This window comes from Siphateles boraxobius, unplaced genomic scaffold (assembly GCF_051911475.1).
Source record: "Siphateles boraxobius isolate OS27281-9 unplaced genomic scaffold, OSU_SipBor_1 86, whole genome shotgun sequence".
NCBI lineage: Eukaryota > Metazoa > Chordata > Actinopteri > Cypriniformes > Leuciscidae > Siphateles > Siphateles boraxobius.
Genome location: NW_027509215.1, coordinates 8,328,220 through 8,353,762, shown reverse-complemented (window position 1 = coordinate 8,353,762; position 25,543 = coordinate 8,328,220). Strand labels below are relative to the sequence as shown.

At 39.9% G+C, this 25,543-nt stretch overlaps 2 protein-coding genes across 3 annotated transcripts in view; both read left to right on the top strand.

Moving 5' to 3' along the window:
• ankrd12 (ankyrin repeat domain 12) overlaps positions 1-10,789 on the top strand; it is a 52,959-nt gene extending 42,170 nt beyond the window's left edge. For both annotated transcript variants that reach the window (XM_077222097.1, XM_077222096.1), the window contains 5 exons: positions 625-5,192; positions 5,304-5,402; positions 5,509-5,652; positions 5,999-6,094; positions 9,338-10,789. In XM_077222097.1, coding sequence (XP_077078212.1) covers positions 625-5,192; positions 5,304-5,402; positions 5,509-5,652; positions 5,999-6,094; positions 9,338-9,523 — 5,093 coding nt within the window. In that variant the 3' untranslated portion in view covers positions 9,524-10,789. The remainder of the gene's footprint in view (positions 1-624; positions 5,193-5,303; positions 5,403-5,508; positions 5,653-5,998; positions 6,095-9,337) is intronic.
• Positions 10,790-12,183: 1,394 nt separating this feature from the next.
• twsg1a (twisted gastrulation BMP signaling modulator 1a) lies at positions 12,184-25,155 on the top strand. Its single transcript, XM_077222218.1, has 5 exons — positions 12,184-12,321; positions 12,939-13,085; positions 20,087-20,186; positions 21,352-21,603; positions 23,956-25,155. The coding sequence occupies exons 1-5, from the start codon at positions 12,223-12,225 to the stop codon at positions 24,132-24,134; spliced, it is 777 nt and encodes a 258-aa protein (XP_077078333.1). The 5' UTR covers positions 12,184-12,222; the 3' UTR covers positions 24,135-25,155.
• The last annotated feature ends 388 nt before the right edge of the window (positions 25,156-25,543 follow it).

Below are 25,543 nucleotides of genomic sequence, written 5' to 3'. Positions count from 1 at the left end.
TACGTAGAGTTCAAGTCAAGTCATGTCTGTTTTCTAAATAGTTTTAAATGTTCTCTAGGCCAGTTTTATTAACCCATTTGGAGGAACATTTATTTCTAATATTTAGTGTATTTTACATTTCTGCATTTGTCAGGTGCTTTTATACAAAGGGACTAACATTGCGTTCAAGCTAAAATTTGTTTCATTAATGATCAAAGAAATGTCTAGTTAAAACAGTAGAGCACGGCACTACCGTCGGTCATAGGAACGATTGTTTTTATCTTTCTGTAAATGCCCATTCAATAGAAAACGGACTGACAAAAACTCAAGATTTTTATCTAAACAACATTTTTTGTTGCAAAATTCTGAGAATTTTTTTCTATTTGTAGACCTTAAGAATTATGCTCAAGTCGAGTTTCCATTATTTTTTTTATTTTTTTTTATTTTCATTCTATTGGTTGCCACAGACATTAATTCTTTATTAAGTTCTTAAATTAATTGATTCAATAAACGTTGGTTGAGCCTTTTTAAAATTGTTACTAGTTCTGGTTATGCATTACTGACATTAATATTTATTTAAACACAGATATTCCTTTTATTTCTTTTACGTTTAATTCCCTGTTTCTATTATTTTGTATGTCACAGAATCAGAGGACCCACCTTCGGTGAATCCATCCAGTGTAGACGAGAACATGGAGTACTCGGATGTTGAAAAAGACTCTGACAGTAAATCGACAACAGTGAAGGCTTCATCGTCCATGTCAGGGCTGGATGAATACGAGTTCAAGGATGAGGAAGAGGAGGAGGACCTCAGTAAGGCACTTAACGACCGACACATTTTAAGGCGAGAGCTACGGCAAAAGGAGAAGGAGGAGAAGGAAAGGAGCCACTATACTTCCAAACAAGGCAGCAAAAGCGACCAGTCAACTCTGGTGTGCAAGTCTAAAAAAACAAAGGCGTCCCGCATCTACTGCAGTTCAGACAGTTCGAGCGATGAAGCCGAGGTGCCGACAGAAAGAAGGAGCTCGCCTACCAGGTCTGTCAGTGTGGATGGTCACAAAACAGACAGTAGATCGAAGAAAGAAAGCTTGACTCTCACGCCAGTGGAACAGAAAGAAAAAGGTAAACAAAAGAAAAAGAACAAGAGCCAAAGCAAAAACAAGGAGAACCAAGAAGTCCGAGAAGAAGGGAAAGAGAACGGCAAGTCCATTCTGTTTACTTCGGCGACTGTGTCCGAAAATTCTGACAAGGGCGTCAGGGAAGAAGATTCATTCAAAATGTCATTCAGTGCAAAGGATGACACATCGGTCCACCTCTTTCACCTGTCTGTAGTCAAGTCCCCTAAGCTGAACCACAGCCAAACTGACAAGCAGACAACCCCACTGAAACAGGAGAACGCTAAGACTTGTGTTTCTATTGGTGATGGATCCTGTCCAGGGGACGGCGTCAAATACAACCACTACACAGAGTCTGACTTCTGCACAGAAGGATCTAGCAGTAAGAGCTGCAAGCACAAAGAAAAGAGCAAGCATCACCACAAGGAGCCTAACTTAGATGGAGATGATGGCAGTTCCAGTCCTTTCAAAGACAGTAGTCTAAGCAACAGTATAGACAGCTCTGAAGCTGTCTTCAGGAAGACTGACAAAGACGGAAAAGTGGTAAAAAAGCACAAGCTGAAACACAAGGAGAAAGAAAAGTACAGGAAGGAGCATGAGGCCGAGAGGAATCGCCACCGGCAGAAAGAGCCACGCAAGGACGGACATAGGAACATGGAGTTTGATCGGGAGTTTTGGAAGGAGAACTTCTTCAAAAGTGATGAAAACGAAGATCTCACAGGCAAATGTGAGATGCTTGCTGGCGGATCTCCTCTGAAATCCTCAGACTCATCGCCTGTTAAAGAGGAACGAGGGCCATCGAAAGACAAACATTCAAGCAGTAGCAGCAGTAAAGACAGGAGGCCAAAAGAGGAGCGAGATAAGGACAAGACCATTAAAAAAGAGAAAAAAGAGGTGCCCCTTAAAGAGGAGCGTGTAAAGGATGGAAAAGGAGATGAAGATGATGATCGGACTGAGGGTCTTGGCTCTGGCCGAATTCCTGACAGCTCACTGCACAGTTCAGGAGTGAAAGAAGAAGTAGATGATAAACCAATTACTGTCAATTCAGCAGACCAAGATCAGCTGGAGTCTCCAGAGAAGAACTCTCGCGAGAAAACTGATAAGCGGCCACCAACAAAAGACCGGGAGTCTGAAAAGTCTGACAAGAAACATGCAGATAAAGATAAGAAAGTAAAATCTGAACATTTAGCTGACAAGCCTGAACTTCACAACTCTACAGATCGATGGAAAGAAAAGGAGAAATTAACAAATATATCACATTCACCCAATGACAAGAGCCATAAAGAGAGTGAAAAGCTCAAAGCAACGTCTTTGATGAAAAAGCATGAAGATAACAAGAAGAATAAGGACAAGATTGACAAAAGAGCTGAGAAAGAGCACTCTTCTGGTGACCACAGAGACAAAGATAAACCGAGTTTAGAAAAGAAAGGAAAGGCCCCCGAGAAAACCACTGATCATGGAAAATCTGATCGCAGTAAAGAAAAAGAACGGGAAAAAGATTCTGACAAAAGGAAAAAAGATAAATCAAAAGAGACCACCCCCTCTTCCTCATCCTACTCCAATCTAAAGTTGTTATTGGAAGAGAAGAAAGGCTACGTTTGTGAGAACAATAAGGTCACTTCATCTAAATCAAAAGAAGAGGTAACCAAGCCTCCAGAGAAAGACAGAGATAGAAAAGAGAGGGACCGGGAGTCTGAAAGGCATCGGGACCGCGAGCGAGACAGACACAAGGAAAAGGAAAAAGATCGATCCCAGCTGAACAGGGACGGCAAAATTACCAAGACGAAACCAAGTGAAGTGGACTCCAAATCTAAGGTTGCACCTACTCTAAAGGATACTCGTCCCAAAGAAAAGAGGTTGGTGAACGATGACCTTATGAAGACCAGCTTTGAACGCATGCTCAGTCTCAAGGACCAGGAAATTGAACAGTGGCATAGGAAGCACTTAGAGAAAATCAAGCAGAAGGAACGGGAGCGGCTAAAGCAGCGTCCAGGAACTGATCCTGGGAAACAGAAAAGCAAGGAAAAAACAAAAACGTCCTCTTTGTCCAGTGAGCCTTGTGTAACCAAGGAACTAACTCGGTCAAAGAGCTCCGAAGTACCAGATGTGCATCGCGAGAAGATCTTGAAAGATGCCACCAGTGGAAGAACGCTCTCAGTAGATTCAAAAACCTTGGGAAAGAATGGTCCAGTAATGGAAAACAATCTTAATCGATCTCCAAGACCAGAGAGTGAAAAATCTGGCCTTATGTCAAGATCAGTGTCCATGGTTTCTGTGGCAAGTTCAGAAGATTCCTGTCACGCAACCATATTGACACCTAAACCAACTGAATATGATTCTGATGTGAACATGGAAGCTTCAGATTCCCAGCCACCTTTCCTGCAGTCTTCCCTAATTTTACAGTCCTCCAGATCACCTACTGTTCACGATAAAGATACCAGCAGTCTTCCTGAAACTGCTCTCAGCAATCGCACACCATTATCAAGCAGGCATGCGTCTCCATGCTTAAGGGCTATTTTGGATGAAGAAGCCAAGGTGTCACCAGCGGAAACAAGATCGACAGAAGAGTCTCAGATAATCAGTGTTGTCTCACACCCAAGCAGCGAACAAGCTGCGGTTCATTCAACTGAGATTAGCGTGTCCCCTGTTCAGGAAACTCAGAGCAGTCAAAGTCTTACTAGTGTGCTTCCAGAAAGAGAAAGTCTGACTAGTAATGAAATTGAAGGCGTCACACCTGTTTGTCAAGTTCAACCTTCACCAAACTTGCGAGAATCTAGTGCAAAAGACCTAGGTAGCCTCAAACAGGCTAACAGTGTGTTTCAGACACACTTGCAAGAGAAGAGCAGGTCTTGCAACACTAGTAGTCAAATAGAGCATGCAAGTCTGGGTCAGCCTGACGTCCCTGGTGCCGTAATGACAGAGGGATCAAACAAGGAGTCTTCACAAGCTGTTGCATCATTTCAGTCTTCTCACACACAAAATCCTTCTGATGCCAGTTCACCTTTGCATTCAAGTAGCCAGCAATGGGAAACTGCCCCCGTTTCCAGTAGCGAACAGACATTGACTGCAGACTCTAGTTTGAGGCCAGAGCAAAGAGAGAAACTCATAGTTATTTCTGAGAACAAAGTGGAAAACTGTGGGGAAAACCTCACCAAATCAGGTTGGACAAGCACTCCAAGTCCATCTATTGGTTCATGTAGATCCAGCTCTGAAGAAACTACTAAACCACTTCTGAGAACAACTTGTGTCCATGAAGATACCGAAAAGGGTGATGCAATTGTGCAAGACGAAAGTATCTCAAAGTTCTCCAGTGAGCCATTGGATACAGATGACGCTCAGCCAGAGAAACACGAGCCAGGCCTTCATGCAGCTTCGGTGACAAATGTGTCTCGCTCTGCCAGTCCAGAAAGGGTCCCTGAGGAGCCCATGGAGCTGTCTGAAGATGTTTCGGACAAGAACCGAATCACAGAAATGGATGAAGTGAAAGTCCTGTCTTCAGAAGAAGGTGCAACGACACAAGCTCTATCTGAAAGCAAGGCTGATGCAGAGACATCAGACCGACTTGCTGTAGAGGAGAAGACTGTGAAATCTGACCTTCAGACTAATGAAGAACAGGGTCAAAGCAGTCCGACTGTCCATCCCGATAATCAGGCGGATCTGCACAGTGGAGCGACCTCGGGAAGTTCTTCCCCGATATCCATAGCGGAGAGAGATTCTGATACATCTGGGGCCAGAGCCAAAGTCCGACTCCTTGAAGAAGAAGCTGATATGCAGGCGACCCATCCAAGGAAACGAAAGATGCATAGGGTTTCACCTCCTGCCCAAATGAACCTTACGGCTCAGCAGGTCAAAGAAAAGGCGCAACAGTCATTAGCTGCAATCGTAGATGCATTGAAGCTCGAAGAGATCCAGCCTTACCAGACGGAGAGAGCAAACCCATATTATGAGTACTTGCACATTCGCAAGAAGATTGAGGAGAAGAGGAAAGTGCTTTGTAGTGTCATTCCTCAAGCACCTCAGTACTACGATGAATATGTGACATTTAACGGGTCCTATTTGCTGGATGGAAACCCTCTCAGCAAGCTCTGTATCCCAACGGTAAGCTGGTCACCATTTCATGATTGTAACAAATTTTTACTTGAGTCTAAGAACAATAAAATTAAACTAATGGTAAAATATAAAGTCTCACCATACTGTTTGCTCTTGTAGATAACGCCACCTCCCTCTCTGCTTGAACCACTGAAGGAGATGTTCAAACAGCAAGAGGTGGTACGGATGAAGCTAAGACTGCAGCACAGCATCGAAAGGGTAAATGGAAACAGTATAAAAATATACTCTATTTACTGAACATCAATCTGTAAGTCAGAGCAGTAAAGATGACCTGATTGAATGACTGAGGTGTTTGGTCTTCTAGGAAAAGCTGATTGTATCCAATGAGCAGGAGGTTTTGAGAGTTCATTACCGGGCTGCAAGAACACTAGCCAATCAGACGCTTCCATTCAGTGCCTGTACAGTCCTATTGGATGCCGAAGTATATAACATGCCCCAGGACGTCCAGGTGAGTGGCCACATTATTTTTAATGGGAATAAGGACTTTTAAACCAAACACTGTTACTTTTATTTGATGTATGTAAGAGTACAATAAAAGGACATTATACATCAATTAAAAATCCAAACACAGGAATTGTTGATGGATCGAGACAACTTTACAGCTCTTAATACATTTGTATTGAATAATACAAATTTTTAACAAAAACTTGCATTGCAAAGTGCATTTTCAATACAACTTGTTTAAAACTAGTTAAAATACAAAAAAGTTATTTTAAATCCTCAGAAAATTCGTCTTTCCATATACAGTACTGTTCATATTTACTAATCTCTTTTTTTTTTTTTTTACATTTCAGGGTGATGATGGGAAGACCTCTGTTAGAGATCGGTTCAATGCAAGGCAGTTTATGTCTTGGCTTCAGGATGTAGACGACAAGTTTGACAAGTTGAAGGTACAAAAACAGACATAAATGTAAAATTAAATTAAACAAACGATTCAAAACAATTCAAAACAACCAGCATCTGTAGACATATGAAATAGTGGCAAAATTTGTTTGTTTTTTTAAAATGGAAGCATTAAAACCATATTCTAATAAACCCAAAAACAAAATCAAGACATTGTAAAAGAGCATAATACGGCCTCTTTAAATAAAAATTGGGAAGTTCTTAAAAACAGATGAAGTTTTGTTATCTAATGCAATGACATTCAAACATTAGGGGCTTTCGCACCGGAGGAACCCTTTCATAGTTCCTAGAACTATTGGCAGAAGTTCCCGGTCTTTGGCATCCTCACACCGCAGGAACTAGGAATGAATTTAGTTCTAGGAACTCCTTTTGGAGGAACTTATTTATCTCCTACTTCAGAGTCGGGTCTAAACCAGCACTATAGGAACTATCCGTGACGTTAGTGTTCGCTGATTGGCCGAACGCACACGAAACTCCAGCAGCCCCCATTTTTAAAAAGGCAGTGTAAATACAGATTATAGCCTATATATTTACTCCAGAAACTAACTCTACGGACATGGAAAACAGTGATAGATGAGCCTCTTAATCTTTACGCTGAGGAGAAGATCCAACGCAACTTAGAGGGGGCCAAGAGAAACATGATTATGTATTTCTGCTCAGCAACACTGGTATCAACCACATGGCATACGCTAATAACCTTTCATTACTTTCTACTTTCTATGTATAACAATTCTATATAATTACGTATTAGACAGATCGTAAACTAATGAACACGGAGAATGCGAGCACTGTTAGCTCAGGCTCTGGCATTCTCAGGGCCATCAAAATAAAAGTCACAACAACCAGCGCTGCTTACATCACTTCAGAGTTTCTACTGGCGGTGGGAATGCAACAGGAAAAAGTTCCTAGGGGAACCATTAGTTCTCGGGGAACCATTAGTTCTTGGACAACCACCCTGGTGGCTAGTTCCTAGAACTATCCGGTGCGAAAGCCCCTATTAAAGGGATAGTTCACCCAAAAATGAAAATTCTGTTGGTAATTACTCACCCTCATGTTGTTCAACCCCGTAAGACCTTCGTTCATCTTCAGAACACAAATTAAGATATTTTTGATTATATCTGAGAGCTGGATCACTCCTCCATAGGTTTCTAAGGGATTGAAACTTGTTCCCCGAAAAGTTATGAAAGACATCATTTAAATAGTCCAAGTGACTACAGTGGCTCAATCTTAAGTTTATCAAGCGACGAGAATACTTTTTGTGTGCAAAAAACCCCAAAAATAACGACTTTATTTCAACTATTCATTTCCTTCTCTGTGGGCCTCGAGTCAGTTCAGTAGTGTAACAGCGCAGCGCTTCTGTGTTGTACGTCACACGTAGGCTCACTATTGGCCGACGCTGGTCATGTGTGTGATGCGTGTGACGTACAACACAGAAGCGCTGCGCTGTTACACTAGTGAACTGACTCGAGGCCCACAGAGAAGGAAATGAATAGTTGAAATAAAGTCGTTATGTTTGTTTTTGCGCAAAAAAAGTATTCTCGTCGCTTTTATAAACTTAAGATTGAGCCACTGAAGTCACTTGGACTATTTTAACGATGTCTTTAATAACTTTTCGGGGGAACAAGTTTCAATCCCTTAGAAGCCTATGGAGGAGTGATCCAGCTCTCAGATTTAATCATAAATATCTTAATTCGTGTTCTGAAGATGAACGAAGGTCTTACGGGGTTGAACAACATGAGGGAGAGTAAATACTGACAGAACTTTCATTTTTGGGTGAACTATCCCTTTAACTCTTCGGGGTCGCCGATCACGCCTGCGTGATCAAGTTACATGACCAGTTTAAGACGTCGAAGCATAAAAATAAAGTCACGTTGAGCGCTGCCGTCCACTTCTGTCGAAAGTGCTGTCTTGAAATTCTATTTTACTTTTTGTTTTGTGTTGATAGACCAAGTAAAAACGGAGATATGATCATTTAAACTTTATATAAAAAAATACTGACGCGTTCGTAAAAGAACGCAAGATGGGATGCGACAGGCTTTGCATTTATTCTAATAACTTCGTCGGTTTTTGTCATAAAACAAAACGGAGAAAAATGTGTGAATCTGCTGACTCTGCTATTCAGGCTGCACATTTTAGGGAATGGAGGAGGAGCCAACTGAGCTAAGACGCAAAATTGAAAGGCAGAGGATTTACGGAGTTGATAAAGAGAGACATATATACGTTATATATAGAGAGAGAGATTATTGCTAGTTTTTGGAAGAGTTTGAGTAGATTTTGAGAGTAGTTTAGGAGTAGTGTAGATAGTTTAGGTAGTTTAGGAGTAGTTTAGGTAGTTTAGGAGTAGATAAACTGTTTTGAGGAGAGGCACAGATAAAAAATAAAAAAAACACCTGATATTTGTTGTAAATAGTTGTATGTATAATTTGATTTTGTGTTCATTTTACCTTTTGTATGGTATTGTGCACAATTGAGGAACCCCTCTTACTCAAGGAATGAAATCCCTGTAATGTAGCTATCTGTGTAATTGTACATGAAGTGTTTTGTAGAGTTTCTAAGCAAAAAAGAAAAGAAAAAACGCCTATTGCCACACCTGCTTTTTGCTGCATATAGTTTAATTTTATCTCAATTTTACATTTTTTTATGTTGTATTTGCACTATTTGCGAACCCTCATACTCTGGGAATGCAAGGCCTTAAATATAGCTCTCTGAATAATTGTGTGCACAACATTTTTTTAAAAAGTGGCTGAGCTAAAAAGAAAGAAAAAAAGCCTATGGCTACACCCGCTTTTTTTTGTAAATCATATTTTTTTTGTATATAGGTTGATTATATCTGAATTGTACCTGTATATGTTGACATTTACAACTTGTGTTTACATTTTAAACCTTTTAAAATGCTTCATTCAGCATGTTTGTGTTTTTTGTAGTAGAAAAGCTATATTTTTTCTATTCGGATTTTGTGTTTTTTGTGTGATTTTGGGTCCAGTATGTTGATAGAGTACATCAAAGTGAAAAACTAATTGTCTGATCATATAGGTGATGTTGTGCTGAAAAAAATTATACCAAACATTGGTATGGTAAACATTTGTTTATGTTGCAAAATTTAAAAAAAATAAAAGTACTCAAAAACGGGCAAAATAGCCCAAGACTCCGAAGGGTTAAGTGTGTCTCAAGCTAACTTATTTGAAGTCACTATGTCTGTACAACTGACGCAAATCTCTGTTTTTCTGCAGACTTGTCTCTTGATGCGTCAGCAACATGAAGCAGCGGCGTTAAACGCGGTTCAGCGGCTGGAGTGGCAGCTAAAACTGCAGGAACTGGATCCCGCCACTTACAAGTCCACCAGCATTTTCGAGATTCCCGAATTCTACATCCCTCTCGTAGAGGTCAATGACGACTTTGACCTGACACCGATATGACCTGGTGACGAGATAAAGAAACGCCATAACGTTTCGTAGCTGTCGGACCACGACAAGTGATGATGTCAAGATGTGCGTAGGGTGATAAACACGAAGCACTTGATTTGGAGGTGTGTGTGAGCGTGTGCGTGTGTGTGTGTGCGCATGTATGTCGTGTGTTTGTGTGTCACAGACTCTCCAGATTTATGATAAAAGAAGTAAAAAAGAAAAGTAACACAAACGAGCGCTGCACTTCCAGGCATCACCGTTCAGTCTGTGTTTGCTGTTCTAGTTCTGGTTCGACCACACGCACCCAGTGCAAACGCACTTCACCATATGAGCGTCAGATTGGCTGACTTAAGACTGCAGGCCTTTACTAAAACGCACTTAACCCTGAGGTCCACCATCCAGAATGGTAGACCATGGGTCAACAAAGAGGAGTGTCGGAAAACCAGCCTCCGGAGGGTGAAGACCACCATCGGGAAGCGAGAGAGGTTTTCGTCCTCTGTTCAGAAAGAGATCTCAGTCCAACATGTTTCTACAGTGAGTGTTCATAGATTATGTATAGATTGTGCTCCTCATTTTTTAACTTATTTTATACATACTGATTGTGCATTTGTAAATAGCCATGTAATTATTGTTTTTAACTTGTAAAAAATTTAAGAAAACTGAGAGGACGGAAAAAGTTTAAGTAATAAATATTTTGATTGTAAACTTTGTTTTGTCTAATGTTTAATGGACCAAAGTTGTTTTTTCATTGAAGTTCTTTGTTGTTGTTGCTGTTGATGTTTGCTTAACTCTTTAAGCATGTGTTTTAAAATGCTTTTTCTGTTTAGTTTTTTTTTTTTTTTTTTTAATTCCTCTTTTATCCCTTTGACATCCATCAAAGCCGATGTTTTTTGACTTGTGATTTCTATAATGTGCATGCTTTCGCAGGTTCGTCCCTTTCTGAAAAGTTGTACCGTGGTGAGGTTTACTGAAGTGGTCCTGGTTCTTTTACGCCATTCTTGTGTCTGTTAGTAACATCCACTTCTTGCGTGTCGTCTCTTGTGTCTTGCGCACATTTAAAAAAAATGAAAAGTTTGTTGTGGTTTCTCAATAGGAAAAAAAATACCCTTACTTTTACAGTTTTAATGTGAGATCACAACGAAACCTATTTTTTACAACGTAATGCCTTTTGAACGATGGTTCTAAAAATATGTCTATTTTAATATTTACTTGTTACATGAGGATGTACATATTTGTAATATATAATTGAATAAATTTTATTGGTTGTGAAATCAAAAATTGTTTTGCTCTTCTTCTTTTGTTTTTTGTTTTTTTGTTTAATGTTCAAGTCATGGAATTTCCCAGTGAATATAAATGTTTCTATACTCTGCATAAAAGCTCAAAGAAATTGCGATTGAAATGCACTCATATATTTAGTTTGAAGAAGAGTGTCCAGCAGATGGCAGAGTGGACAAATTAAAGAATATTAATCAACATCAAAGACTATCTTTAAAAAATAAATATTCTTCAGTCCTGCACATTTTATCTGTATGAACTGTACGAATATTGCATTGTTTTGGAACTATTAAAAAACTAATGATAAATTATAAATAATGAAAGGAAAACCAATAATTTATAAAGAAAGAAAAATAATGAATAATTAAGAAAAGAACAATATATTATAAGACAATTTTCTTTAAATATATTTCTATAATATTTATATTTGTAATTAATATCATTATTGTTGTTGTTTTTGGATAAACAGCAGTTCAAATCTTTAATGCATGTCCTTTTGTTTAGGCCTCCTGAAACTTTTAAACATTTTGGCAGATCCTTTTAATTCAAAGTCACATAAATGAGGAAAAGACCAACAATTTATTATGAGACAACAACATACTGTTATACTGATTGACTCTTGCTTGTGTCTTTAAAGGGATGATTCACCCCAAATTGTTCCAAACCTGTATTAGTTTCTTTTCTCTGATAACCACAAAATATGATATTTTGAAGAATGTTGGTAACCAGACAGTTGACGATTTTATTTTTATTTTTTTGCTACTATGGAAGTTGTCAATGGGTGCCGTCAATACTTTTAGTCAAGAACATTCTTTAAAATATCTTCTTCTGTGTTCAACAGAAGAAAGACACTCATACACGTTTGGAACAACATGAGGGTGAGTAAATGATGACAACATTTTTATTTTTGGGTGAACTGTACTTTAAGAGATCTCCGGCTGAGATCAGAGTTCACTGGGCGATCGAGGCTCAAAAAGCAGATTTCTCCATCGAGGTGCATTCAGACATCAGGGCATTTTTGACTTACTGGAGACATGTGCATGGTAACTGGACTGGTATATTCGTTAAAAACTTAATTCAAAAAGGGTTTGTAGTTGACGTGCATGGAAGTTCCGCACAGTCGACTGTGATTGGTCGAAACGATCAGCACTGAGGAAAGTAACAGCTTTTACGTGACTTCGATTGTGCGTTTCTTCCTGATTCAGCAGGTAAAACTCACAACTTAACAATGACACTGAGAAACCTCAATAGAGCTTTAATTGAAAATACATAGTGCAGAGTTAAAACAGAAGATTTATTGTGTAGACCCGTGGTATCAAACTTAGAAAAAACTAGATCCGGGCCATTAAGCCTTAGCCACTCCCCCTTCAGGACACATATTATACGCTAAGTGCCTTTCTACTCACTTATTCCTTTTCTATGTATCAAAGCCGCTCATGTTTCTATTCAGAGTAAAAGGAGCCAAGACAAGAGATCCGTATGAGAGAAAGTCAAAAAACCACAGGAAAGTGTTGAGAACGCTTCAAAGTCATACAGTAAGTATGCATGTTTTATTTGCCAAATACATGTAAAGATGTGACGTATATGCCAAATCTATGACGTGATAATCTATAGTGTGTTTGCGTCATGTTTGAGTAACAGCAGCGCTTTTGGACATCAGTTTGGGTTTTTTCTATGCCTATGTAATATTAAGTAAATAAGTATTTGCGGCGTTTATTCAAAGTTTTCTTTGTTTTTAACTATTTCAAAAGAAGAAAGAAACGTTCCACATATGCCAGCAAAAAGTTTCGCAGTGTTCTGCATTCCAAATCTGGGTTTAATTTGCTTGAATGTTACGTAGCTGGATCATATTTTCCAAGTAAAAAAAAAACAAAAAAAAACAATTAAGAACCACGCGTTTTCCTAAGGACACACAACAAAAACCAAAAGATATATTTTTTAAAGATATGCTATAGTTTTGGAGATGTACCATGGTGTATGGTAATACTACTCTCATAGTATGGTATATCATGGTGTATACATGTATATTATTATATATTATTATTAATAAATAATAATAATTATTATTATTTAATCCCCCCCCCCCCCCCCCCCCCTCTCTCTCTCTCTCTCTCTCTCTCTCTCTGTCTCTCTCTGTCTCTCTCTGCTTCAGGTGTGTGTGGTTTTGGTCAGGATGCGGCCGGCTCTGTTCCTCTGTCCCGTCCTGATCTCTCTGTTATTTCTTCTGTCTGGACTGACCGTCATCAGTGGCTGTAACAAAGCTCTGTGTGCAAGTGATGTCAGCAAATGTCTTCTACAGGTAAGACACACACGCTCGTTTATCATCACACCGGGTCAGTTCGTAATATTCCTTATAATAATATCTTTCAACTCTCTAATAGACATTCATGCTGAATTTCACAAGTCACATTTCATCCAATATAATTTGCTCTTTGTGAGAGAAAAAGGATTATCCATAAAAATCTTTATCACTAATGGCTGGAGAGTAATGTAAATGTATTGGTCTGACATGTGGAGGCTCTGGCATCAACTTCATGCTTGATGTGGTTTGAGTTTATATTTACACAAGAATGAAATTAATCATCATTAACAAAGATTCCTTGTTTAGGGTTTTTTCTCTTTTTTTGTGCAAAATTCAGTACTTGTAGTACTGAAACAGTGAAACAGGAGAAATGTGCATTTACATCTCTTGGAATCAGAATACACAATCTTTTCAAAATCCGGAGTGCAGAAAATTGTACTATTGTGATAAAATTCCAGACTTATTTTTTTGGTTTTTTCTTCATGTCACCTGAGTTCTGTTGTGTGTTCTTCTGTGTGTTTGTGGACTCCACTGCAGAAACACACATGCCCAGTGTTCGAGGGCAACTGGGTGGAACACGTTTTATACTGGATCACTTTTTCCCTGGAGCGTAACAACTACTGTACTGTGTGTGTGTGTGTGTGTGTGTGTGTGTGTGTGTGTGTGTGTGTGTGTGTGTGTGTGTGTGTGTGTGTGTGTGTGTGTGTGTGTGTGTGTCTGTGTCTGTGTCTGTGTGTGTGTGTGTGTGTGTGTGTGTGTGTGTGTTAATGTATGTTCGTTTTTAGCACTTTCTGTAGTTCATGTGGCTCAGTGTTGATCATTTTAAATTTAGATGTCTGCCCTTAAAAACAAATAGGTTTATATATACAGTGTTTTTTTTAAATGGTAATATCCTGGTATTTTGATGACTATCATTTACAAACTATGATACAGGAATTTCAGCAACATAGTACATTTTGGAATGTCCTACATCTTTCTTTCTTTCTTTCTTTCTTTCTTTCTTTCTTTCTTTCTTTCTTTCCTTCTTTCTCTCTCTTTCTTTCTCTTTCTTTCTTTCTTTCTTTCTCTCTCTTTCTTTCTTTCTTTCTTTCTCTCTCTTTCTTTCTCTTTCTTTCTTTCTTTCTTTCTTTTTCTTTCTTTCTTTCTTTCTTTCTCTCTCTTTCTTTCTCTTTCTTTCTTTCTTTCTTTCTTTCTTTTTCTTTCTTTCTTTCTCTTTCTTTCTTTCTTTCTCTTTCTTTCTTTCTTTCTTTTTCTTTCTTTCTTTCTCTTTCTTTCTTTCTCTCTCTCTTTCTTCCTCTCTTCCTCTCTCTCTTCTGTGTCTGTGATTAGATCTGTGCTCTCGCTGTGTTTACTCTAGTGTGTGTATCCCAGTGAGACTGTGAGAGGAAGAGAGACAGACAGACGGGGACGTCTCTCCTGTGTTAGAGATCTGTCTGGGGAATAAACACAGGAGGTTCGTGACGTTACTGCAGTAAACAGGCTGGCGCTGACTGATGGACGAGAGACTGTTTTATGATTTAATACAAATTTTATATAATAATTTCAATATATCATAATCATCATTCTTTAAAATTAGAAAATTGTATGATATCTTATAATAATAATAATAATAATAATAATAATAATAATACAATGTATTGTATTGTTTTTATTATTATCATTATTTATTATTGTTGTTATTATTATTCTTTTTTTAATTTTTTTTTACATTTTACTATATTGTAATAACAATGTATTTGTCATAATTTCAAATGTAGGCTAAAGTTTATTATTGATATTATGGATTTTTTTCCAGATAGATATCAATATGGATTCATCGCCCAGTCGTAGTTGCTAGGACATTGCCAGGGTGTCTTTCATGGTTGCTAGGCATTGCTGAGTGGTTGCGAGTGTGACCTGTATAGTTGTTAATGTGTTTCAGAAAGTGTTGCTAGCTGGTTGTAGGGTGTCATGGGTGTTTGACAGGCTGTTGACTGGTGGTGCAGAAGTTTCTGTGTATATTTGTGTGTGTAGTTGCTGTAAGCTGTCGGCTGTCAGTTGTGTGTCTCTAGGTGGGGCAGCTGAGGTTGTTTTAGTCACACATGAATGCTTTGTGGGGCAAGGCAGCACACGTCCCGTCCGTTCAGAGCACTTTCACAAACACACACACTTTCCCCTGTCTGAACGGCCCTTCACTCCACCTCACTCGCAGCTCAAGAGAAAATAACAGCTCACTGTAACAAACAGAACTGGCAGCTGTGGTTGCCAGTAAAAAAAAATACAGTAAAAAATGTAACTACCTGTAAATTTTACAATTTAAAACTGTAATAGAGTGCAACAGTCGGGTTCCAGAAGTAAAAACTGTCCTTGGGGAAACTGATTTTGAGCTATAACTTATAAACCTTTAAAGACTGTGAGCTACGAGGTTGTTAATCGATAGTATTTGCTTCTGTTGAAGCCGTCAGCCCACATTATTTCAGCTTATTTTTAAATGAATCGTGTTTAACAGTGGAATTTCTGGTGAAAAACTACATTACCCATGATGCTGTGTAAAAATAATACACCAATCAGTCAAAGAAGCAGAACTTTCCAAAATAGCTCATTAGCTCCGCCCACTCCCATGATGCACTTCGAATGATGAATCTCCGTACACTCAAAATATTTCTATATTTCAATGCATATTTTGCAATATACTGTTTTTTGGGAAAAATGAATGGGAAAAATTCTTCCGGAACCAGTGCCGCTGACAAAGTAGGCAGGGACTGTAGCACTCTGTTTACAAAAACAAAAAAAACACTCGAGACCGGTGTGTCGCGCAGGCATCTCTCATTAGCATTGGCTCCAGTGTCCTCGTTCCGCTCCCACGGCTCTCGGCCCCGCCCCGCTTCACACCACAGTAACGTTAATAAAACTTAGTCGTGTTGAGGAAGTGGAAGTGTTGAGGTAATTCATGATTGGCTGTTTGCTGCCCCAGTGTCATGTTTCTATGACACTTCTATCCAGAGATATCCCTTTCATCTCTTTCAATGGAAGTCTATGGAACTTGTTGCTAAGTTGCTCTAAATGGTTGCTAGGGCGTGGCTTAATAGCTTCACAATGATCCTGGGAGACTGATTGGTCATCTGAGTAAAATGAGCCTGCCCCCTTGTCTCTATCAGAGCCATAGGGAGAAAGAGTCGCGACACGCTTTGATGTCGCCGCTATGGCTGTCACGTGGTTCATGTAAGCCCCAATAGTTCCAAAACATACGCTGGCTGTCATGTTTTTCTATGGGACAGGCAGCAGCGATTACATTATTGAACGGTAAATATAAAATAAAACACACACCCAAGTACTTTTTCAGCTATTACTGCATTATTGCATTTAGTTAATGTCAGTTTTGCATTTGGAGAGGCAGGGTGACTTGAAATACTGTATATTACTTGGATAAGTTTTAGGGTTTTTTTGGAGGGAAAATCTTAGTGTTCATGTTCGCATGGGTAGTAGCACTGGCTTTAGCGGCTCATCTGATGATGGACGTCTCATGATATTTATTTTAGCACAACTGGGCTGTATTAGGCTATTGATCCGTGATCTGGCTTATAAATTCCGATTCAGCCATTAGCCTACCTTCGTGATCACGCATAGAGGTCTGCAGTGGCGGTCCGTTCAGAATTCCAACCAACATAAAATATAAATAATTACACTGTGCATGTACAAATGAATGATTTAGGAGGGAAATGGACTGCTCCCATAACGTAGAAAGCAACGACTATATTTGCAGCAATGTTCGGTAAATATATTAACTTCATAAAATGAAACCGGAGAGATAGTTAATGAGTGAATTAACTATATTGCTAAATACGTAGCTAAATAACTGTTAATGGGATTCATTGCAGCATTGCTAATATACCCCTTCATCCTACCCTAATCATAGACTAAACCATTCATCAGAAAACACACACAAATACATGTACTGTGTACAGTAGCCTACACATGTATATATATTTCAATCAAACATTACTAAACCTAACCCATACATGTATATATTATATATATTATATCAATATATTAATTGTGTATGTATATATATATATATATATATATATATAAATGGATGCATGTGTATTTATGTAGGCCTATATGTATTACACCAACACACATTTTGACAAATATGCATGTATACACACATAACCCTAACCCATTTAAATAAATTAAGTGTGTGTGTGTGTGTGTGTGTGTGTGTGTGTGTGTGTGTGTGTGTGTGTGTGTGTCTGTGTGTGTGTGTGTGTGTGTGTGTGTGTGTATAATATTATATATATATATATATATATATTATTAATAATATTATATATTATATACATCAGGTTACCGTAAGTTAGCTAACGTTAGTGTCACGTAAGCTATAGCTGCAATTAACCTTCCAATAAACATTTACTAAAACTGGCTACATAAAATATAACTACTGACTAGATTCACGAGAGGCTGGCTAATGTGTGTAAAAGTAAAAAAATACAGTAATTTTATCAATTTACCGGCGAGCGTACTTCGGAAACACTGAAAATGAATGGGGTTCAATGCTGGAACTATCAGTGTTTGGATCTATCGGCTGCTCCACGACACGCGTTACTTCCGCAGTCCAAAGTTCCTATGGCCGTCTATGGGAGTGTCGCAACTCTTTCTCTCTATGGCACTGGTCTCTATGACACTGTGATCCAGAGCTATTTTCAATACAAAATCCAAAAAGATGACAACTCCCATGATTCCATGCTCATTTACGGTGTCATCAAGCTACGCCTTTGTTATTGTTTGGATAAGAGACCTCTAGCGGCGAAACTTACACACTGTGCCTTTAAAAACATTTTGTTGTTGCTCACGTTGATCCAAACTTGCATTTTTTTTCCCTGCTGAACACAAAATAAGCTTTTTTTTTTTTTAAATAGGTCTCAAAATAGTGCATAAAGTGCATGAACTACATATGATGATTGATCTTTTTTTTTATATCTTTATTTACATATGAGCTTGTCAGCCATTGCCACTATTAACTGTTTGTGAGGAAAAAGCTACATGAAGATTCTTCATAAGTTCTCTTTTTGTGCATGCAGATGAGTAAATAATGACAGATTTTTCATTTTTAAGCAAATAGTCGTTTAATTATAGAGATGTGTTTCCTCCTGGAGAGCAAGGGAAGAGAGGAGGAGTGAATGTCAGCAGTTTGAGGACTGAAGCGGAAGAGAAGCGCAGGTGTTCACAGTCGAATGAATTCCATTATGCATACTTTACCGAGGATGTAGTCATTTCAAGTATTTATTTATGTAATAATATTAGTAAATAACTGCCAGTTTGACAAATTAACAGTGATAACTATATATGTATTAGTGCTGTCATCAATTTAAAAAATAACGAACTAATCCAATTTTTTCTGTAATTAATCACACATGAACATTGAAGTTTTAAATGTATTTTTATACTGTAATATTTCACATTGAATCTCCAAATAATGTAGAAACAACATAAAGATTATTTTAAATATTTGTTTAATGACATCTTTTTTACTAAGCACTATGAATGAAGGGCAGTGATATACTTTTGTCTCTCTTTCTTATATGTGTGTGTGTGTGCGTGTGTGTGTGTGTGTGTGTGTGTGTGTGTGTGTGTGTGTGTGTGTGTGTGTGTGTGTGTGTGTGTGTGTGTGTGTGTGTGTGTGTGTGTGTGTGTGTGTAGGCTATATAAGAAAATATTTCATTCATTAAATAAATAAATGTTATTTATTAAGTGACTGGCACTTAGTACATTAGCTTTGATAACTGATATTATTTGGATCCCAAAATAACCAGTTACTTTATTAAATCTTGCACACGTTATCAGTATTATAGTCGTAGGAAGCTGGTGACTATTCCTTCATTTCTCAGCTGTGCAGAATCATCTCTTTCTCACAGGAATCTGTGGATTGTTTCGAGGTCCAGCATGAGTTTGGTGAGGCTGTATTCGTACAGGTTGTGTTTCAGTGTCTCGAACTGAAGTAAACAGAGCTTTTATGGCTTTTATGTTGTTTGGCTCGATGATTCTTTTAAGGAATGCATGAAAATCACACACGCAATTCCCCCAACTAAAGAGGACTGGGCAGGGACCGGGAATTGTCTGGGCTTGTTTCTTTTGGAAGTATCTGGGCCACGTGTGTTTTCAGGTATTAGGTTTTCTGTAGTTGTTTCTATTGTAACTTTCTTTCTCTTTCCCCCCCTGAACTTTCAGTTTTAATGACACACACACACACACACACACACACACACACACACACACACACACACACACACACACACACACACACACACACACACACACACACACACACAACACACACACACACACACACACACTGGCTCACTCACTCACTCACTCTCTCTCTCTCTCTCTCTCTCTCTCTCTCTCTCTCTCTCTCACACACACACACACACATCTGGAAGTTGACCTCTTCCTCGCAACTGCTGGCAAAACACGAAACGCAGAGAGCCAAATGTGTGTGTCTGTGTTCTCCTTCATTCAGCTGGCTGCTGTTTTCTCTGTAATTATAACTCTAAATGTGTCCCAGGTTTCGGTCACTCTTTTTCCCCTCTCCGCTGGGGCATTTGACGTTTTTTTCCCCAGCGTGGAACAGTTTGCAGCTCTGTTTCTTTTCAGCCTGGTGTTATTTCTCATGTTTAGGTATGCTTTGTCTCTTTGGGTGGTTTTCTTTTAACTGTTACAGCTGAAAGATCTTGATGTTTCCGTCAAGACTCACACGTCTCTATAGCACATGTGTTTTGTGATCATGTTTATGTAAGCTAGACTTCCTCCACGTCATGTCATTCCCCCCGTTTACCTTTCGTAATGTATATTTTATGTGTGTGTGTGTGTGTGTGCGTGTGTGTGCGTGTGTGTGCGTGTGTGTGCGTGTGTGTGTGTGTGTGTGTGTGTGTGTGTGTGTGTGTGTGTGTGTGTGTGTGTGTGTGTGTGTGTGTGTGTGTGTGTGTGTGTGTGTGTGTGTGTGTGTGTGTGTACAGGGTCTTTGTCAGTGCCGGCCGACGGAGGGCAACTGTTCGTGCTGTAAAGAGTGTATGCTGTGTTTGAGCTCTCTCTGGGAGGAGTGCTGCGACTGTGTCGGTGAGTTTCAAATCAATATACAATCAATATCCAATCACAACTCACATCTCACAACTGGTCCATGTACAAGAAGATTTAAAACTATTATTTTATTTTATTTTATTTAGATTACTTTAAATCAATCAAAATTTAAATGATAAAATAAATAGTTTATATAGTGCATAAATTGACCAAATCATGAATAAACAAATATATTCCACAATTGGTTCATTTATATATGCATTACTTTTTTATATTTTATATTTGATTTATTTATAATTCAGTTTAATTTTGATTGATATAAAAATAAAATTAAGTAAAATAAAATAATAGAATAAATAAAAATGATTATAAGAATTTATTCTTAGGATTATATGGAGCTGATCCGAGACTGTAAACTAAAGCCGCTCAGGTTGTGTGAACAGGCTTGGCTCATTCCCTGTCCAATGAGAGTCCTTGTAAATATTAGGACTAGTTTGTAGATGACAGGAGAGCGAGTATACACTCCTCTGACAGCGGTATAAAGTGTGAAGTGAGATGATCCAGATACTCTCATCTCTGTGTTCAGCGGAGGCATTGCTGATTAAAAGCCGATGAGAGAACAGAAGTTTAAAACATATCGTTCACAACGAGAAGTTTATAAAGTAGAGAGGTTTGGGAAAGCAAAGCAGGCTTTCAATCATTGCAAACCGCACACAAATGATGTTTAATGGAAGCTTTTTTATTTTTATTTGGTCAACAGTAACAAAAACATAATGAGAAAACTGCATCATAATCATTCCTATGTTTAAAAATTGACACGGTGCATGATGCATTAATTTACCAAAAGTAGAACATGCATCAGATTGTTCTGTTCCAAACACTCGTTTATTAGATGAGAAGAAAAGTGTGTGTTGTTCCTGAAGGCCAGAATCTGCCATGGATCTGGTAATCAGAAGCAGCTGTCCTGGAAGTTAATCTGAAACACAAGTTTCTCTGCAGCGTTCTGCTCCTTATTAAAACCTTCATCCATTATCTGATTACCATCTTTACCAGCAGTTTATCTCTCGACGGGGAGCTGCTGTTGACAGCCGTGTTTTGAAGTCTTTAAATTCTTCAGTTGTGGTCAGGTTTGCTTGTACAGCTTGTCATTGACTTTTTTGAGGCTTTTCAATCATGGTGTACCTCCATTTCTTCTGGCCAACAGGAATGTGTAACCCAAGGAATTACAACGACAGTCCCGCCACCTCCAAGAGCACCGTAGAAGAGCTGTATCAACCAATCCCGTCGCTGTTCCGCGCTCTGACCGAAGGCGACGAACCCATTAACTGGAAGGTGGTGTCGTTTCCCGTTTCTGGGGAACTTTCCCATCACGAGAGCCTTGTGTCGTTCCTGGCGACACTCGACAGCCAGAGTCACAACATCTCACTGCCCAGCAGCAGCAGCAGTGTCCATGATGGTGGGTACTAGCTGAAAATATCTAGGAAAAGATTTTAAAACACTGATTTTATCTATTCTCCTCTCCTCATCTCTCCTCTCTTCCTCTCGTCTCCTCCTCTCCTCTCCTCATCTCTCCTCTCTTCCTCTCGTCTCCTCCTCTCCTCTCCTCTCCTCTCCTCTCCTCTCCTCTCCTCATCTCTCCTCTCTTCCTCTCGTCTCCTCCTCTCCTCTCCTCTCCTCATCTCTCCTCTCTTCCTCTCGTCTCCTCCTCTCCTCTCCTCTACCCTCCTCATCTCTCCTCTCTTCCTCTCGTCTCCTCCTCTCCTCTCCTCATCTCTCCTCTCTTCCTCTCGTCTCCTCCTCTCCTCTCCTCTCCTCTCCTCATCTCTCCTCTCTTCCTCTCGTCTCCTCCTCTCCTCTCCTCTCCTCATCTCTCCTCTCTTCCTCTTGTCTCCTCCTCTCCTCTCCTCATCTCTCCTCTCTTCCTCTCGTCTCCTCCTCTCCTCTCCTCATCTCTCCTCTCTTCCTCTGGTCTCCTCCTCTCCTCTCCTCTCCTCATCTCTCCTCTCTTCCTCTCATCTCCTCCTCTCCTCTCCTCTCCTCATCTCTCCTCTCTTCCTCTCCTCTCCTCCTCTCCTCTCCTCTCCTCATCTCTCCTCTCTTCCTCTCGTCTCCTCCTCTCCTCTCCTCTCCTCATCTCTCCTCTCTTCCTCTGGTCTCCTCCTCTCCTCTCCTCTCCTCATCTCTCCTCTCTTCCTCTCGTCTCCTCCTCTCCTCTCCTCTCCTCATCTCTCCTCTCTTCCTCTCCTCTCCTCCTCTCCTCTCCTCTCCTCATCTCTCCTCTCTTCCTCTCGTCTCCTCCTCTCCTCTCCTCATCTCTCCTCTCTTCCTCTCCTCTCCTCCTCTCCTCTCCCCTCCTCATCTCTCCTCTCTTCTCCTCATCTCTCCTCTCTTCCTCTCGTCTCCTCCTCTCCTCTCCTCTCCTCATTTCTCCTCTCTTCCTCATCGTCTCCTCCTCTCCTCTCCTCTCCTCATTTCTCCTCTCTTCCTCTCGTCTCCTCCTCTCCTCTCCTCTCCTCATCTCTCCTCTCTTCCTCTGGTCTCCTCCTCTCCTCTCCTCATTTCTCCTCTCTTCCTCTCGTCTCCTCCTCTCCTCTCCTCTCCTCATCTCTCCTCTCTTCCTCTCGTCTCCTCCTCTCCTCTCCTCTCCTCATCTCTCCTCTCTTCCTCTCGTCTCCTCCTCTCCTCTCCTCATCTCTCCTCTCTTCCTCTCATCTCCTCCTCTCCTCTCCTCTCCTCATCTCTCCTCTCTTCCTCTCCTCTCCTCTCCCCTCCTCATCTCTCCTCTCTTCTCCTCATCTCTCCTCTCTTCTCCTCATCTCTCCTCTCTTCCTCTCTTCTCCTCCTCTCCTCTCCTCTCCTCATCTCTCCTCTCTTCCTCTCGTCTCCTCTCTTCTCCTCATCTCTCCTCTCTTCTCCTCATCTCTCCTCTCTTCCTCCCCGTCTCCTCTCCTCATCTCTCCTCTCTTCCTCTCGTCTCCTCCTCTCCTCTCCTCATCTCTCCTCTCTTCTCCTCATCTCTCCTCTCTTCTCCTCATCTCCTCTCTTCCTCTCGTCTCCTCTCCTCTCCTCATCTCTCCTCTCTTCTCCTCATCTCTCCCCTCTTCCTCTCGTCTCCTCTCTTCTCCTCATCTCTCCTCTCTTCCTCTCGTCTCCTCTCTTCTCCTCATCTCTCCTCTCTTCTCCTCATCTCTCCTCTCTTCCTCTCGTCTCCTCTCCTCTCCTCATCTCTCCTCTCTTCCTCTCGTCTCCTCCTCTCCTCTCCTCATCTCTCCTCTCTTCTCCTCATCTCTCCTCTCTTCTCCTCATCTCTCCTATCTTCTCCTCATCTCTCCTCTCTTCCTCTCGTCTCCTCTCCTCATCTCTCCTCTCTTCTCGTCATCTCTCCTCTCTTCCTCTCGTCTCCTCTCTTCTCCTCCTCTCCTCTCTTTTCCTCCTCTCTCCTCTCTTCCTCTCGTCTCCTCTCCTCTCCTCATCTCTCCTCTCTTCTCCTCATCTCTCCTCTCTTCCTCTCTCTCCTCTCATCTCCTCCTCTCCTCTCCTCCTCTCTTCTCCTCTCCTCATCTCTCCTCTCTTCTCCTCATCTCTCCTCTCTTCCTCTCTCTCCTCTCATCTCCTCCTCTCCTCTCCTCCTCTCTTCTCCTCTCCTCATCTCTTCTCCTCCTCTCCTCATCTCTTCTCCTCCTCTCTCCTCTCTTCTCCTCTCCTCTCGTCTCTCCCCTCTCCACTCCTTGTCTGTTCTCATCAGTTCTCCTCTACTCTCGTTTCTCTGGTTGCACGTGTGACCTCTCGCTCTGGTCTCATTCCTCAGATGCCTTGTGTACGGTGGTCTACTTTGATGAGTGTGTGTCCATTCGTCAGTGTAAGCTGTACTGTGAGGCGATGGGCGGATCAAAGTACCGCTGGTTTCATAACGCCTGCTGTGAGTGCATCGGGCCTGAATGTCTGGACTATGGCAGTAAAACCGTCAAATGCATGCGCTGCCTCTGAGAACTGAACAAAGACTCACTCTACACTTTAACTTGTGTTTTATTGTGTAAAACACTTCTGATGTTTTCGGTTCTTGTTTACAGATTGTGTTTCTTAAACTTCAAATGGGCCAAAAGGGGTTTTCTTATTATTATTATTATTATTACAGCAGCATGTTGGGGTCGTTTCTCATTCAGATCATATTCCATCTGTATATAGTTCACATTTAATATTATATTTCTGGTTTGACTATTAAAAACCAAAGCAACTGTTGAGTTTGATTTTCAAATTACGTGATGTTTTGGTCTCCTGTCATTTACTGATCTGCTATTTTACTGTCTGGTGATTTGAATTGCACAAGATTTGATTTGATGATTTGAAATGAAAAAGATATTTAATTGTATTTGTGTCTCAAATACTCCAAGTATGAGTAAAACTTTTTTGTGTGTGTGTGCAAAATGCATGTTTAAAGTTGACAGATAACATGGACATTACCTATTTTATTTAACAATCACAGTTTATATTGGTCTCATTTGTTAACTTTATTATTAACTAACATGAACTAACAATAAAAATATATATTTTTACTATATTAGTTAATAAAAATGTTCACATTCATCTTAGTTCACAGTGCATTAACTAATGTTAAGAATACAAGATTTGACCTTTGTTTTAGTAAATGTTGAAATTAACATTAACTAAGATTAAAAAATTCTTTAGAAGAATTGTTAATTGCTAGTTCATGTTAACTAATGTAGTTAAGTAATGTAAACTAATACAGCCTTAGTGTTACCACATTTATATGAATGTAAACAGAAAAGTGTGTATTTTAGATGCTGTATCCGCTTTTCATTTTTTTTAATAAAACGTAGAATTTTTTTTGTTTTTAAATATTCAAATTTGCTATTTAAATATGTTCTTTTTAAAAAATAGTCTTGCATTGTGACAAATTAATTAAAAAAAATGTTCCAATGTGTCTCTCAATTAAGAGCTCATAAACATGCTTAATAATAAAAACATTAAAAAACATCTGTTTTTAAAAGGAATGTCACATTGCTGTTATGCCAACTACCCATTTACCAGTTCAGTAGATGTCCTGCTAACCCTGGTTTAGGGAACTGCACACTCACAGTATCTTTTATTGTCTGGTTAGTGTGCAAACGCCCACACCTCAGCTCTCTCTGCCAAACTCCGAATGTAACTTGGCATAAATTCATGATGACAGCCAGATGTAGTCAACATCAGTCCAACCTCATTCACAGCGCAGCTGACAGGTGTGTGTGTGTGTGTGTGTGTGTGAGAGAGAGAGAGAGAGAGAGAGGGAGTGAGAGAGAGAGAGAGAGAGAGAGAGTGTGTGTGTGTGTGTGTGTGTGTGTGTGTGTGTGTGTGTGTGTGTGTGTGTGTGTGTGTGTTTATGTATTGACCTCAAA